Below are 14,074 nucleotides of genomic sequence, written 5' to 3'. Positions count from 1 at the left end.
GAAAACAGAAACAATGAAAGCTTCAACCAAGGAACGGAAGAGAGCGGCCGACCGCGAAGCGCAACGAATTAACCGTGCTCGAACCAAAGACTACATTCAACACTTGGAGAAAACGGTTCAAGTTCTGTCTGGCCAACAGGAATCAGCGACGCTAAAAGAGGACTATACAAAACATCACAAGTTGTTAACAGACCTACAAGGTACACTGAAGAAGATAGCACGACTTGCCAATAGCGCTGTAAATCAAGATCTCAGTCAGACCGAAGAGCTTGCCGCTGAGGATAGCAAGTCACAAAGCAACCAGCAAAAGCAATCACCACATAGCGAGCTGGAAGACCTTGAGGGTACGACTAGGAGTGCTCCAAGGATTACTACTATCCCTCGGACAAATCTACATCCCGACAATTTCTTTGGAATTGATTTTGAATGTAGCGATCGCGAACGAAACTTTCTTCTAGTGCTTGGGAGTGCCTTTAATTTGATACAGGCGTACTCCAACGACCATGCATTACTTAATGCCTCACCTAGAACGGATGACGATATCTGTATTCGTGCCGTTGTGGATGGTTGGGACGCTGCAGAGGACAGATATCCATTTGACCCGGCCTGGAAGCTGCTTCAAGCTGTTGACCAGGGCCTATATTACAGATGTGATTCTGTCATACGCATTGCTTTGTTACGAGTAATGAGATATATGCTTCTTGTGCTTACTCCCACCCGAAGCAGAGCTAGGTTCTGACTGCTAACCCATGTCTATAGGGAAAGATGGGCTTTCCTCAATTCTCTATCCCTGACTACATGCGTGCTGGGTAATCAACTCTTCTCACAATGTCTGCGTATCTTGCTAATATCTGAGATAGTCATATACAATGTACTATTCCACATGCACCATTCCTTGACTTCTTACCTCTGTAAGTGAACACTCGAACCAATGCGATCTAAAGGTATGTATGTACTCATACATGGTAGCCCGCAGTTTCGCGATTACTGGATTCTGAGCGGCATCGATTACGCATCGGAGAGTTGTGCAGCAGAGTTTACCAAGAGAATTCAATTTGTATGGCCGTTCGAATTGAGGGACGTTTTTCTGAAAGAGGTGTCTACTGGGAACTACCTTTTCTCTCACGAATTCGACACGAGATACTACAGTTCGGAGTACTGGACGCTGGACTGTCCCACTGCACCTATGCCGCTTTTGCCTCAGTATGACACGCTTCCCGACATTCAGCCGACTACATTGGACGATATTTCAACTCTATGTGAAAATATTGCCGAGGATGTTCAATAATTACAAACCATTCGCAAGATAGCCAAGGAGAACTTCTGCTCTTATGTGATTTTCACGCCGGCAGGAATCATAATCGCTACTATCATAAAATGGAACATCAAGGCCTTGCTATCGGTTGTCCAATAATAAGCATTTTGTATGTAGCCAGTGACATGCATGTTGAGTTACATCGTTGGATGCGGAAAGGGGTGATTTAGCTTTTCGCCACTGACTCTGAGTGCGCGGAAGTGGCCAATTCCGAGTCCGCACTTCCACGAGAACCAAACTGCGCGAGTCAGGAATTCTGACGTTGCAGTGCCGGTCACACAGATCAGACCGGACCATTCGGAAGCCATCTACTCCGTAACTTTGTGGCAGTCGTTCAACTCTGTTCCAACTTCCGTCCGGAGTGCCCTACGGAGTCGATCTAGGGCCCACCGACCCACTTTCGAGTCGCGTTTTCGACGTCGCAAACCAGATCGACGAAGCATCCTGCTACTATACAATAAGCATCGCATACTCTTACAAATCCATCCAGATATTAAATACCATATTTTCCTCCAAAAAAGATGTAGTTCCCTGTAACCATCAGCTCTCTTCAATTTCACACCCTCGTACATCATGACATCCCGTTCACTGCTCATCACCGGAGTTTCCGGATACATGTACGTGAAAATCCCACTACTAGCAACATAATACCTACCCTAATACACCTCACAGCGGAGGAACCATCCTATCCTCCATCCTCGCAGACAAAAGCCAATGGACCGAGCAACTTGACATCCACGCCCTCGTGCGCAGCGAAGCACAAGCCAACACAGTCCAACAACTCGGCGTCAAGCCCGTGATGTTCTCCAGCTTCAACGAGACAGATCGTCTCGAGAAGATCGCGGAAGACTTCGATGGTAACCCCCCTACACCTCCCACCTCAGCACCAACCTCACCTCACCAAAACACAGTCATAATCCACGCCGGCGCCGGCTGGCACACCCCGTCCGCGAAAGCCCTAATTACGGGCCAAGGCACCCGAAAAGCCAGAATCGGGCAGACAGCAGCCCCCCATTACATCCAAATCTCCGGAACATCGAACCTAAGCGACCGACCCTACACAGATAACTACACGGACACACACCTCTTCACCGACACCGAAGACATCTACTCCTACGAAAAGTACCGCGAATCGCGCGAAACATACCACCAACGCACGACGGACCTCACCGTGTGCGAGACTGGCTCGGCCCTCGGCGTAAGCACATACATCGTCATGGCACCGACTATCTTCGGCCAAGGCACGGGGCCATTCAACCGCTACTCGATCCAGCTGCCAGCTATGATCGCGGACGCGTTGAAGTCCGGTGCTGTTAGCGTCGTCGGAAAAGGGAATACCGTTTGGAGCCATGTGCATATCCAAGACCTGGCGGGATTGTTTGTTGTGATGTTGCAGAAGATCTGCACTGGGGTGGAGATTCCGTCTGGGAAGAAGGGGATTTACTTTTGTGAAACGGGTGAGCATTCGCATCGTGAGTTCTCGGAGAGGTTGGCTGTCGCTGCTTGCGAGTTGGGGGTTTTGCCTTCGGCGGATGTGAGGGAGGTTAGTCTGCAGGAGGCGGGGGAGAAGTTGGCGTTGGGGAGTGTTTCGAGGGCGGAGTTGTCGTTTGCTGCGAAGTGAGTTTGAGATGTTCCCTTTCTGTTTATGAGGATGAGTTGTGGGTAGGGGATATGATGTGATGCTGACCTACTTTTTCTGCTTCTAGTGCTCGGACAAAGGCTGTGTTGGGCCGTGAATTGGGTTGGGTGCCCTCGCATGGTGATGAGTGGGAAACTACTTTCCATGATGAAGTCAGCGCGTTTGTTAAGAATCCTCCGGGTGAGCGGGATGTTCCGGAGTTTTTGAGGAAACGTTAGATGTACATTTATAGGTATACGGGCTATGAGGGGATTGGGTATGTCAATGTTTTGAAAGAACTATAAGGACAATGTATCAGAAGGAAGAGACATCTTAGAGAAGATACAATTTGCCGAGGAAGTCACAATCGTAACCAACAAAAGGCCAGGAAACACTTGGAAGTATGCACGTTCAAATTATTTCTTACTGCGCTGCGGCAGCTTCGAGCATCGTATGTTACAATGTTAAATGCCGATGAAGTCTTAAATGTGCCTATCAGGCCTCCTAGAACAGGAAGCTTCACAGACATGAAATGGGAAGCTGGACCGGGTGGCCTGTGCCATCCTCAGAGGCAGAAATTTATACTCAAAATATCGTTCTTCTAGTAGGCTGATGGTCTCAATGAGGCGATGAAGACTTGCAAACTATATACTTGAGTTTATATGCTGTCCGTTCTTTCAAAACCTCTCATCCACGCAGCTCACTGGCGGAGGAACCGGCTCTGATAACTGTATGATTTGTGACCCAAGCACGTAGTGTAACTAATCAAGCAGGTAATCCCCAAGCAAATGCCATATCCCCTCTCAACACCCCTCTAACAACCTACCCAACCCACTAAATCTTACACCGATCTCCACCCCTTTGCAAAATCCCATCCACCCCCCTCCCCGCCTCCTCTACATCCCTCCCCAAATCACGAAACCACAACCACTCAAACCACCCCACCTGCAACTTCCCCAGCACCTTATACATATCCTTCCCCGTCTCAGGATGCTCATAATAAAGCATCGTCGCCATTTCATGCGCCCGTTCCAGCTGCATCTGAGCCCTAGGTCTCCTGACCTGATCATACCCGGCAAACCCGGCCCTGATGTACGGTTGCAAATGGTCACCACCCGGAGCATTCAGATATATCTTAGCGAGCACATTAGAGAGTTCTAACGCATCCTCAAGTCCCTGACCGGCACCGGCAGCCTGGAAAGGCAGCGAAGCGTGGGCACTATCCCCTAGAAGGACCACGCGATCACGGTAATATGTTGATGTGTAGCGATGGTGGAAGAGACCCCATCGGATGGGTTTCGCTTTGCGGAGGAGTCGACGGAAGCGGTCGTCGATGTTTGGGTCGTTGAAGTCGGACATCATTGTCTCGTGGGAAACTTTTTGGGTCACGGCGTTGGGGAGAGCCCAGGGTTTGTTGTCTGCTACGCAGAGGAGGAAATTGAGTTCCTGGTTGCAGTGCTTAGTCGACTGGGATGGATCATTTTGCTAAATGAGCTTTACTTACCTCTCCACCTGAGATCAAATAATGAACACAACAGCGCTTCTCACCCAGGTACATCTTCGCCACGTCCGTCAGGTCGCCGAAAATCTCCTTGCCTTCGGCAATGGGTATCACGCCGCGGTAGCAGTACGAGCCGGCATAAACTGGGTTGACCTGGCTGGGGTACAGTGGTGATAGCACGTGCTCTCTCACAACGCTCTTGATGCCGTCTGCGCCGACTAGGATACTCGCCTCGGCGGTGTCGCCGTCTGCGAAGGTTAGGGTGACCTTGTTTGGATGCTGTTGGATATTTGTTAGGCGCTTGCTGAAGCGGACTTTTTCGATGGGTATGAAGCTGGTCATTGTTTGGAGGACATCGTTGCGGTGTGCCTGGGCCGATATCAGCACAGCTTGGTTAGAAAAAGGATGTGTGAAGGAGTGACAGACAGCTCTGCGAATGTAATCCGGGTGACCCCAGGATGATTTGCCGTACCAGGGCTCTTTGAGACCTGCAGTGTTTGCCAATCAACAACTTGATTCACTGATTGGTTCTGGAGTATGATATATGCATACCAAGACCTTCCTTCAGAAGCATCCCTTCAAAAAAGATATTCTGAGCATCTCCAGGCTTATTACCGATACAGAATCGCTCAAATTTCGAAAGAAAGCCCTCTTCAATCATATCCAGAGCCAAGTCACCATTGGTTCCGAATCCTATGCCGGCACTATAGCCAGTCAGAAAGGCGAGCCGCGAATTTATCAGATGGACGGCAAAGCAACGAAACTTACCCGACAGTGGAATACTGGGATTCTTCTTCATAGACCGTAAATGGTACGCCCTGCTTGTGTAGTCCCATCGCCAGAGCAAGGCCTCCAATGCCGGCGCCTAGAGACAATCATTGGCAAATCCGGCGAGATGAGTATGAGAGTGACTACGACGTACCGACGATAGCAACGTGCATGTCTTTTACTTTGTCTCCCGCCATGATGATAGCTTTCAGCTACGTTATCTGCTACTAGAGTTTCTGCCAAGGTTTCTGTAGAAGATTATTCTGTCGATCCTTCGACGAAGACAAGACCGGCTGCTATCTCAAGGACGGGCAAATGGACAGCCTCGCGTGCGGGGTTGGCGGGTTGGGTCGGATGTATGTCGTCTGCAGCTGCATCTCGATAAGCGCGCTATGCGCGGATACTCCGACAAGAGCATGTTTATGAAAAAGCCTAATGGTGAAATCGCTGATTTACTTTGAGATGGCTGAATAATCTCCAACCTCGTCCCCAGATTTTGGTTAAACTCTGACAGGTCAGACGAGTTGGTGGAGATCTTATATCTGTCGAACTAGTACTATTTAATTACTGCCAAATGGGTAAAGATGCGTAAATAAAGTACAACAAGAATATGGGAATTAGAAATACGATTGCACGGGTCGTTGGCTACTCTGTACAATCTGAGAGCGCAAGCCTGGAATTTACAGAGTTGTTTGCGTGACATACTACCGATGAGCTGGTGCGCGTTATTTAGTTGTATCTAGCTTTCCAAGGATGTAATTTGCAAGAGTAGGGGGGTATAGGTCAACCATATTTCATAGAAAGAGTCATATTATTCAGACAGAAGGCGGGGAAGTCCTTCCTCCCAGCTACTAGTATTCTCTTTGACTGAGACAGAAACCTTGGACCGCCAGATTTATCCTCCGTTGCGAACATAGACTGTTTATGCGGTTGAAGAACACAATAGAGCTGTCGAAATCCTGAGTCCCTTCACGAACAAATTGTCTCATGGATTCGCAGACAGTTCCACATTTGCGCCAGACTATTATGAGAAGTAGAAAGACAGAGGCACACCGAGCAAGTATCGCGCGCGAGCATACCAGCCTCTAACTAATCAGTAGCGTGCTCCTCCTTGACCATCGGTCTTAGTAAAGCCTTGGTATCTCCCACAGCCTGACTGCACATATATAACAGGAAAAGCGTGATGTTCGTCTCTCTCGCGCCCGGAGTATAGAAGTCGTGGAGAGGACTCTTCAGCACAACCAACTCTTTGCCATCGAAGTAAGCGATCAGAATTCTCGCCTTCAGATTGTTTGTGCATGAAGTCAAGAGAACCTAGAATGCCTCTATTAGTTGGGAAGATTCAAGAGGAAGCTGATTTTGGGGAGACATCAACTCACCGGAGCCACAACGTGGTCTTGCAGCTCTACCCTCCCAAGCCGGGTCCTCATGACGCCGACTAGAACAAGAAGTTCGGAACGGAGGATGTTATTATCGCACACTCCCTCATGAGTCACGATCAGGTTTATGTGAGGAAGTTCCTGGCCCTCGGGTAGGTTCGGATACCAAGCATCTTCAAATCTGAGAGGTGGTGAGGCCAGAGGATCACTACCAGGGTCTGTGAACATAGCCATATTCATATAACGTTCCTTGATTATGGTATTATTGAAGGACCTGGCGGATGGGTGCTTGTCAGTATGCATAGCTATCATGGAATATTTACGTATATACGCAGTGGTTAACTGACCTTCCGAACCAGCCTGACAGATCATCGAGCGTATGTTCGACCCGTGTGGTTCTCCTTGCGTGTGCTGTAAATTCCCAGAGGAACACACTGGACAGGAGAAGCCCAGAGTCGTCACTTTCCGGATCATTCTCGCCGGTCGACTCACGCGACCTCTCTTCATCGAGGTCTGCGAAGCACGCCTCATTGACTCGGACGCTGCGTTTAGTATCTGGGTCGTCAAGGTTAAGGGGAAACTGCTCGAGCTTTTCCAAGGTCCAAGGCTTGAAATATGTCTGTGCAGTAGCCGAGGAGCCACCGTCGGTGCGCAGCGTGAGCTCAGCACAGTTGATGTTGTAGTCGGCAGCTTGGTCGTTGGTGAGACTGGTCAACGGTGAACGCATCACGGAACGGTGTATCTCTTGAAGGCCAACTAGAATGTCCTTCCGCGCTTTTGTGAAGACCTCATTGTTCACTTGTCTTCTCTCTCTCTCGCATGTTTATATATTAAAGAGTTTACGCAGTGACATTTCGGGAGGCGCTTGTCACTGAATACTTGTGAGAAACAGAAAGGTGTCTCGGGGAGAAAAGACAAATAATTCTTGCCTATGACTCGCAAATGAGGTGAAATGTGTGTTATTTGGGAAGACGCGGAGTGGCTCCCACCACCATGGGTTCGGCTGAGGTAGTAGTGAAAAATGCAAACCAACATTTTCCGCCCTTATTTTTGCTATTCGCTACCAATATACAGTATAGATGAGCTCTCATAAGTGTCCATGATGTTACTAAGATTTGATATGTGGGACAGTCGTCCTACGAAATGCCCTGGCGTTGGTTATGAAGGACGGGGTTAATGCGGATACCATGTCGTGAAATAAGAAGCAATGTCCTCCTTGACGATCACGATCTAACCTATGCACTGTTGTTCAGCATTTTTCTGAGATAACGGTGTCGAGCGTCTAGGATGCTCGGATTCTTCGACTCCTGGCGAAATACAATAAGCTGATTTCCTGCGTAATTTGCTACGTCTCATACTGTGCGGGCGCCTCGAAGCAGAAGCTCATGTGAAAGACCTCTATGGACTTAAGCATTTATCTTCTTCGTACTAGGTTAAGGATCTTATTTTTCCCTGACCAATATTATGGTTGACTGTAGGGAGCTTCTCCGGATCACTTGTCTAAACCAACGTTCTCTGCCGACTCTCGGTGCAACATGGATATCACTATTGTTACTTCACCTAATGTCCTAAAGTCTTATAAATTATTTAAAAAATGAGTACAATTCCATGATAAGCGTCACCAATCCTCCTGGTCCAATAATAGTGGCATTTGTGGTAATGACAACCTTGTATATGGAACGATCGAAGAAGTAAGGGATTACGTCAGCCACAATGGCCGACTGTTGTTTACCTGCAAGTCTGCGACTCTTCCCTTTTTCATGATATTCTTCATCCTCCCTCAAATCTCATGGTCTTAGAACATATGTCGACCACTTTCATACGAGTCTTGAGTCCGTTGGCGGCTTTAAGACATCGTCCATGGCCATCATCACCAGCTGTTGCGCCTCAGCTTGATATCAAGGAGTCCATCGAAGAGGAAAAGACACCATACTACAGCCCTGCGAAGTTTTATCCGGCTCATATAGGAGAAGTTCTCAATGACAGGTATCAACTCGTAACAAAACTTGGATATGGCTCTAGTTCGACCATCTGGCTGGCTCGTGATCTGAAGCAGTTTGTTTCTCTCTCGGCTTCTCTTCGCCTAGCCATTGCTAATTAGTCTAGGTGGCTATGGTTAAGCGATAAATACGTCGCCTTGAAACTCAATGCTAGCTTGTATCAAGAAAAAGGTGATACTGCTCAGTCTGAACTGGAAACCCTCAGACTCATATCCGGCAAGAACCCCAGTCATAAGGGCTATCCCTTTGTTCGACGTCTCCTCGATTCATTTCAGTTCCAACATGGGTCAAGAAAATGTCAGACTTTGGTATTTGAGCCTCTAAGAGAGCCCCTTTGGCTTTATAAAACACGGTTCATTGGGGATACTATACCCTCAGATGTGTTCAAAATCATGATTCAAATGATCCTCCAGGGGCTAGATTATCTCCATACTGAGTGCCACATTATACACACAGGTATGAAGCGAATCCCAATACGGAGATTGTATTAACAATATGATGTCAGATCTGAAGCCGGATAATATAATGGTGAAAATTGAAGACCCATCAATTTTGGCGAAGGATGCTGAGGATGAATACAAAAACCCACTCCCACAAAAGACCTACCACGATGGTCGTACTATCTACTTATCACGAAATAACTACGGACTGACTAGCAAGACTACTGGAATGACTCAAATCACAGATTTTGATCTATCTGTTAGGGGTGACAGGCCCAATTTTGGGTGCATACAAGCAGAAATTTATCGTGCACCAGAAGTCATTCTCGATGCTGGCTATTCATATAGTGCTGATATATGGAATCTTGGCATGATGGTATGCCTCCTCCTGGAGTCGTTTAGCGAGTTTCTCCTAACCTTCAACACTTAGTTATGGGATGTGCTCGAGGGCAACGCTCTCTTCAAAGACATTGATCCACTTCATGTCGGTTGCTATAATGAGCAGAATCACTTTGCACACATAATAGCACTACTCGGACAGCCTCCAAAGGAATTATTGGACACTGGTAAACGAACATCACATTTCTACGCACCATCAGGCAGGTAACTCTATTTAATGCCTCTGACAATATTACTAATCGACCATAGGGGAGTTTACCGGTCCTACTGTCGACTCATCGAGGTTTGACTTTGAACAATCTCTCAGCAAGATCAGAGGCCAAGATAAGAGAATGTTTATCGAATTTATCCGAAGGATGATCAACTGGGATCCCCAAGAACGAAGCACGGCAAGGGAGTTACTTCAGGATCCATGGCTTCATACTGAATTCGAGGGAAATTAATAACTAAGATTTTCGAAGATTCAATGTATACGTGTACATGTACATTCCAGCAAGCGGCGACTACTATGTTTGATAAACTTATTTCATATCATTGTTGTGCTAGAAAAAATCGATAGTTGTTCTGACCATGCCTTGGCGAGGGCATTTTGTTCTCACGGCTACATCCTAGGGGTGTAACTTTAATTCTGCAGCAGCCTGATCACTCCTGAATGAATCCTTTTGACTTTCGTCTAAGAATCGGGTATATGTAATATAATATTAATCCATGCCTCCGGCGGGGTATTCGTAGCAGAGCCAATGGGTCCTCTTCTTTGCATTCTAGGAACTAACTACTGATTCAGATCCTCTTACCGGCAACCACTTTACCAGGGACCACACAGCTAAGTTCCTGTAGTGTATCGACGGTGCGATACAAGTAGGACAATTAGAGTATTTCTGGCGTTTAATATAAGAACAAACTTCGGCTGATGCGGCCACTTGTCTACTGGACGCCAGTAGAGACTGGTAAATGGCAAAAACATTACAGACTAGTATATCTCTTGAAGGCCAACTAAAGTCTTCTTCTGTGCTTTTTTTAAAAGATTTTATTATTTGTTTATCTTCTCTCTCTCAAGTATCTTAATATGTTAGAAAGTTTACACAGTGACATTTCGGGATGCGCTTGTCGCCGCATGACTTGAGGAGAGACAGGTAGGTATCTTGGAAGAAGAGAACACAACGTAAATAAGGGAAATATTCTTGCTTATAACTCGCAAATGAGGTAGAATCTGTGTCATGTAGGGAGTTGCGGGTGGCTCCCCTAACCATGGTCTCGACTGGGATACAAGTAAATATGAACCAATGTTTTCGCCCATGTCAAGATGATGATAATATCCAGGAAAGTAAGAAAGTCATACACCCCAAGCAACACAATACTATTGGTAGCGCTCCGGCATGGCGTGAGAAACCTCAGAATCTACCCACTCAAGGGAAGACTGGACGCCGAATAACTCCCACATCTGCGCGTTGTTCCAAGATGATACCATATTTGGATCTATGGCCCCGTCATCGACATTACCAATGCGAGTTGCGCTATCGTAAAAGTAATTATCAGCATCAATCTGCGGAATACTCACTTCCGCTTCTGAACTCGATGGCATCGTAGACAAGTTAGTCTCGTCAAGTGGCATAGTCATCGTGTTAGCGCTGCCGTCTCCTTGCATAAGCGGATCGCATAAGTTGAGAAACGTAGTAAACAAGTGGTATAGTTTGGAGATAGAAGGATTGGTGTTTATAAATCGATGCAGCCCTCTAGTAGTTTCATGCATAAGTTGGTAGTCGTCCGTATTAGAGGTTCCGACCACATTGCAGAACAAGAGGTAAAATGGAGTCATGGGATAGAAAAGCACGGTCCTAGTGATTAACTCTTTCAGAGTCAAGTCAGATATAGAGTGAGAATAGGATGCCCACCATGATAAAAACATTGAATAGGTACCGACAAAGCTATCATCCTCGTTGAGTAATTTGTGTAGTCGTCTCAAGGCCTGGAAGGCGTGGCGGGCTTGTACTAGGCATTCTTCGCGAGCCTGAGGTTGAGCTTGCACCCTAGGGCTAAGGTGTAGTAATGTTGCCATAATGGCATGATATCGGAACTCAGTTGCAATCCATTCCACCTGTAAAGCAGGACTAGAATCACGGCATCGCTGGTGAAACCGTTAGACTACCGCCAAAGAGAGACGGCAATGCGGAGGATAGGTAAAAACTTACCTCGTCAATCACGCCTCGCAAAGAAGCGAGATTTTGTATGGCTGCGTCAAGGGTTGTGTCCACGTCGCTGATATCACTGAGGCCATGATTCCTATGGACTACCTCCATTGCAGCTTCTTGAATCTGAGCAAGCTCAACCACTGTTTTGACAATCAGACTGAGAGCGCCACTTTCCATCGGAATTAGTGACGCTGGGTTGAGTTTCAGCCTTGGCAATGAAGGGGGGCGAAGCAGAAGCATGCTCAGCATTTTGTCAAGGTAGAAGCAAGAAAAAAGACAGAAACGAGCATCTTGATCCTCCTGACAACGAACTGGAGTATCGTCTCTGATTGTATGATAGTTCATGGCGACAAGTATTTGCGAAGCGAACGCCGTGAGAGTCCAGCCTCGAGTTGGATATCCCTGCATTTGGTGCAGAAGTGCCTAAGTGGAGTCTTGGTCAACTTCTGTTCGAGCGACGGGGAGGGAGAACATACACCCGAAAGTAAGGCCTGAACCAGAGTGATAGAATATGTACCAACAAAATTTATCTGATCCAATGCCCGCAAAGCCGCGGACGCGTATCTCTCTTGGGTCTTTTTGACGTGTGTGCGGAGCCGCCCGCCCAAGCGCTGCTGCGGTACGCGGGCGAGAAAGAACAGTGCTTTGGTGTAAACGCAAACCTGATAATGCAGAGATGTCTGCCGATCTAGTTTGCCCTCTGCAAGCGAGAGGCTCATGTGCTCTAGGCATCTGATCGATATATGGTCGGGCCAGTAGAAGTGTCTCTGAGCGGAGTGCTGATGTAATGACATATCTATACGATGTCAGAGTTACTTGGCTTTCTGAGAGTTTCGATAACACGAACCCATAGACATCATAAGGTACACTTCTAAAGAGAACTCTTCCCGGACAGATGCGTCATGGTCGTCTGCACATCTCGGGTTCCCACTGAAAACCTTAGGCTCTGTGGAAGATGCGGATATCTTGTTGACCAGCAATAAGGCGTTCTCCAGAACCGTACGCCTCTGGGGAGATAGATGATTGCTATTCTGCAATTCCTGTTGGATTGACCGTCGTGCCTCGCTGACTTGGTGAATAGGCGTGTCCTCGCTCACAGCTGGAGACTCGGAGACCCTCTGACAAGGAGTTTCCCGTTTCACGGAATTCAGATTCCAGATAACAGTAGCTGGAACATGAGACGATATGGGCTGATCTGTTCTGGCACTATTTGATTTCCCAGCTTGGGATCGAGCATAGCTCTGTGAAGAGGTGGCTGCAGCACTTGAAGGGTAGGAAACAACATGCTCAAGAGTCGATAGCCTCTCCGACAGTCCGGCAATTCTGGACTGGGCGTTACAATCCGAAACCCCAGAGGTGACCGAACACATTAAGTTCAGACGAACTTACCGGGAAACCCTGGGACGCATGCTGCGTCTGGGTCGGGTTCGCCGACATTCCGCACGAGCATCCACGCAGTTCATACAAGGGTCCAGCCGATCACATTTCACCTATTTAGTGGAGTGTGTCAGGCGAGATTTAATGTAGGAGAGACGGAACAGTGTGACAAAGGTTGGGTAACAAACCTTTCTTGTGTGACACAGATCACACTTAGAAATCCCATGGGCGAATGTCAGCCATCGGGGAGGTAACCCACAGCTCCTCACGATAAGAAGAGAAAACCGATTTATAGACCCAGGAAGGACCAAGTCTTTCACTGGGCGGGGAGGTACTTGCTAACGGTACGAGGGACTTACAGCTGATTTTTCCATTGCGATCTGGGTGGCCATTGTGCCAGATGCCTTTTCTCTCGCTGCGATAAGATGGGTACTGTCCAGCCATCCAGCCAAGCACCAATGACAGCAATGGAGATTGGGGGGCGATCGATTTTCGGTGGTCCGAACATCCGACTATATTTGGTAATAGTGTGTGAGGCAGTAGCCGGCTTTATAATGAGATAGGTCAAGGCAGGGGAGAAAAGGGCTAGAAGAGAAGATTGATGTGGATATAAATGTATTTGAAGGCTGCTTCTTCATCAGCAAAATCTGATAACACAACTCGGCACGTGGTAGCAGCCACTTGTGCCGACTGAGGCGATGTTGTTGTTGATGCCCCGTCAACAGTGGAAGAAGTAGAGAAGTTTCTATGACAAATGTGGATCCAGATTTGTCAGTCGGTTGTTGCACGGGTGCGTTTGACTCGCCTTCATTGGTAGAACATCCAACCAAGTATACTTCATCAAGTAGGAGATAAAGAGATGGAAAAGTTTTCGGTGAAGATTTGAGAGTGGAAAGGGGCAATTCAGCACGAGATCAAGCAACTACTTCTACGATGCTGACTCTGTCGCTTAAATGAGTAGCTTTGCCCTGACCCGACGTGGCTTAGAGGGCTGCCTGGCATAAGCATTACAGGGAAGAAACCATTATTGAAAGCCATATTATTTCATTTATTTTCATACTACGCTATCGAAATACCCGCCAGACACT

At 47.4% G+C, this 14,074-nt stretch overlaps 6 protein-coding genes across 6 annotated transcripts; 3 read left to right on the top strand and 3 right to left on the bottom strand.

The window, feature by feature from the left end:
* Positions 1 to 13: 13 nt before the first annotated feature.
* AtWU_06257 (uncharacterized protein) lies at positions 14 to 1,288 on the top strand (the record flags this gene model as incomplete). Its single annotated transcript, XM_035501367.1, has 4 exons — positions 14 to 703; positions 760 to 809; positions 861 to 911; positions 970 to 1,288. 4 exons carry the CDS (start codon positions 14 to 16, stop codon positions 1,286 to 1,288), a joined length of 1,110 nt encoding a protein of 369 aa, XP_035357260.1.
* Positions 1,289 to 1,888: 600 nt separating this feature from the next.
* Positions 1,889 to 3,172, top strand: AtWU_06256 (NAD-dependent epimerase/dehydratase family protein; the record flags this gene model as incomplete). The annotated part of the gene is made up of 4 exons (XM_035501366.1): positions 1,889 to 1,932; positions 1,988 to 2,172; positions 2,227 to 2,932; positions 3,022 to 3,172. 4 exons carry the CDS (start codon positions 1,889 to 1,891, stop codon positions 3,170 to 3,172), a joined length of 1,086 nt encoding a protein of 361 aa, XP_035357259.1.
* Positions 3,173 to 3,767: 595 nt separating this feature from the next.
* Positions 3,768 to 5,399, bottom strand: AtWU_06255 (FAD/NAD(P)-binding domain-containing protein; the record flags this gene model as incomplete). Its single annotated transcript, XM_035501365.1, has 6 exons — positions 3,768 to 4,379; positions 4,438 to 4,803; positions 4,861 to 4,922; positions 4,987 to 5,138; positions 5,203 to 5,299; positions 5,357 to 5,399. The coding sequence occupies 6 exons, from the start codon at positions 5,397 to 5,399 to the stop codon at positions 3,768 to 3,770; spliced, it is 1,332 nt and encodes a 443-aa protein (XP_035357258.1).
* Positions 5,400 to 6,291: 892 nt separating this feature from the next.
* On the bottom strand, positions 6,292 to 7,308 carry AtWU_06254 (NmrA-like family protein; the record flags this gene model as incomplete). The annotated part of the gene is made up of 3 exons (XM_035501364.1): positions 6,292 to 6,516; positions 6,582 to 6,855; positions 6,929 to 7,308. 3 exons carry the CDS (start codon positions 7,306 to 7,308, stop codon positions 6,292 to 6,294), a joined length of 879 nt encoding a protein of 292 aa, XP_035357257.1.
* Positions 7,309 to 8,385: 1,077 nt separating this feature from the next.
* Positions 8,386 to 9,863, top strand: AtWU_06253 (kinase-like protein; the record flags this gene model as incomplete). Its single annotated transcript, XM_035501363.1, has 5 exons — positions 8,386 to 8,636; positions 8,688 to 9,037; positions 9,087 to 9,397; positions 9,452 to 9,587; positions 9,670 to 9,863. The coding sequence occupies 5 exons, from the start codon at positions 8,386 to 8,388 to the stop codon at positions 9,861 to 9,863; spliced, it is 1,242 nt and encodes a 413-aa protein (XP_035357256.1).
* Positions 9,864 to 10,777: 914 nt separating this feature from the next.
* Positions 10,778 to 13,046, bottom strand: AtWU_06252 (fungal specific transcription factor domain-containing protein; the record flags this gene model as incomplete). The annotated part of the gene is made up of 5 exons (XM_035501362.1): positions 10,778 to 11,545; positions 11,610 to 12,032; positions 12,086 to 12,405; positions 12,457 to 12,937; positions 12,999 to 13,046. The coding sequence occupies 5 exons, from the start codon at positions 13,044 to 13,046 to the stop codon at positions 10,778 to 10,780; spliced, it is 2,040 nt and encodes a 679-aa protein (XP_035357255.1).
* Between the last annotated feature and the right edge of the window lie 1,028 nt (positions 13,047 to 14,074).

Source organism: Aspergillus tubingensis, assembly GCF_013340325.1.
Source record: "Aspergillus tubingensis WU-2223L DNA, scaffold_7, whole genome shotgun sequence".
Lineage (NCBI taxonomy): Eukaryota > Fungi > Ascomycota > Eurotiomycetes > Eurotiales > Aspergillaceae > Aspergillus > Aspergillus tubingensis.
Note: the sequence above shows the minus strand (reverse complement) of the source record. Positions and strands in the feature narration are given on the sequence as shown.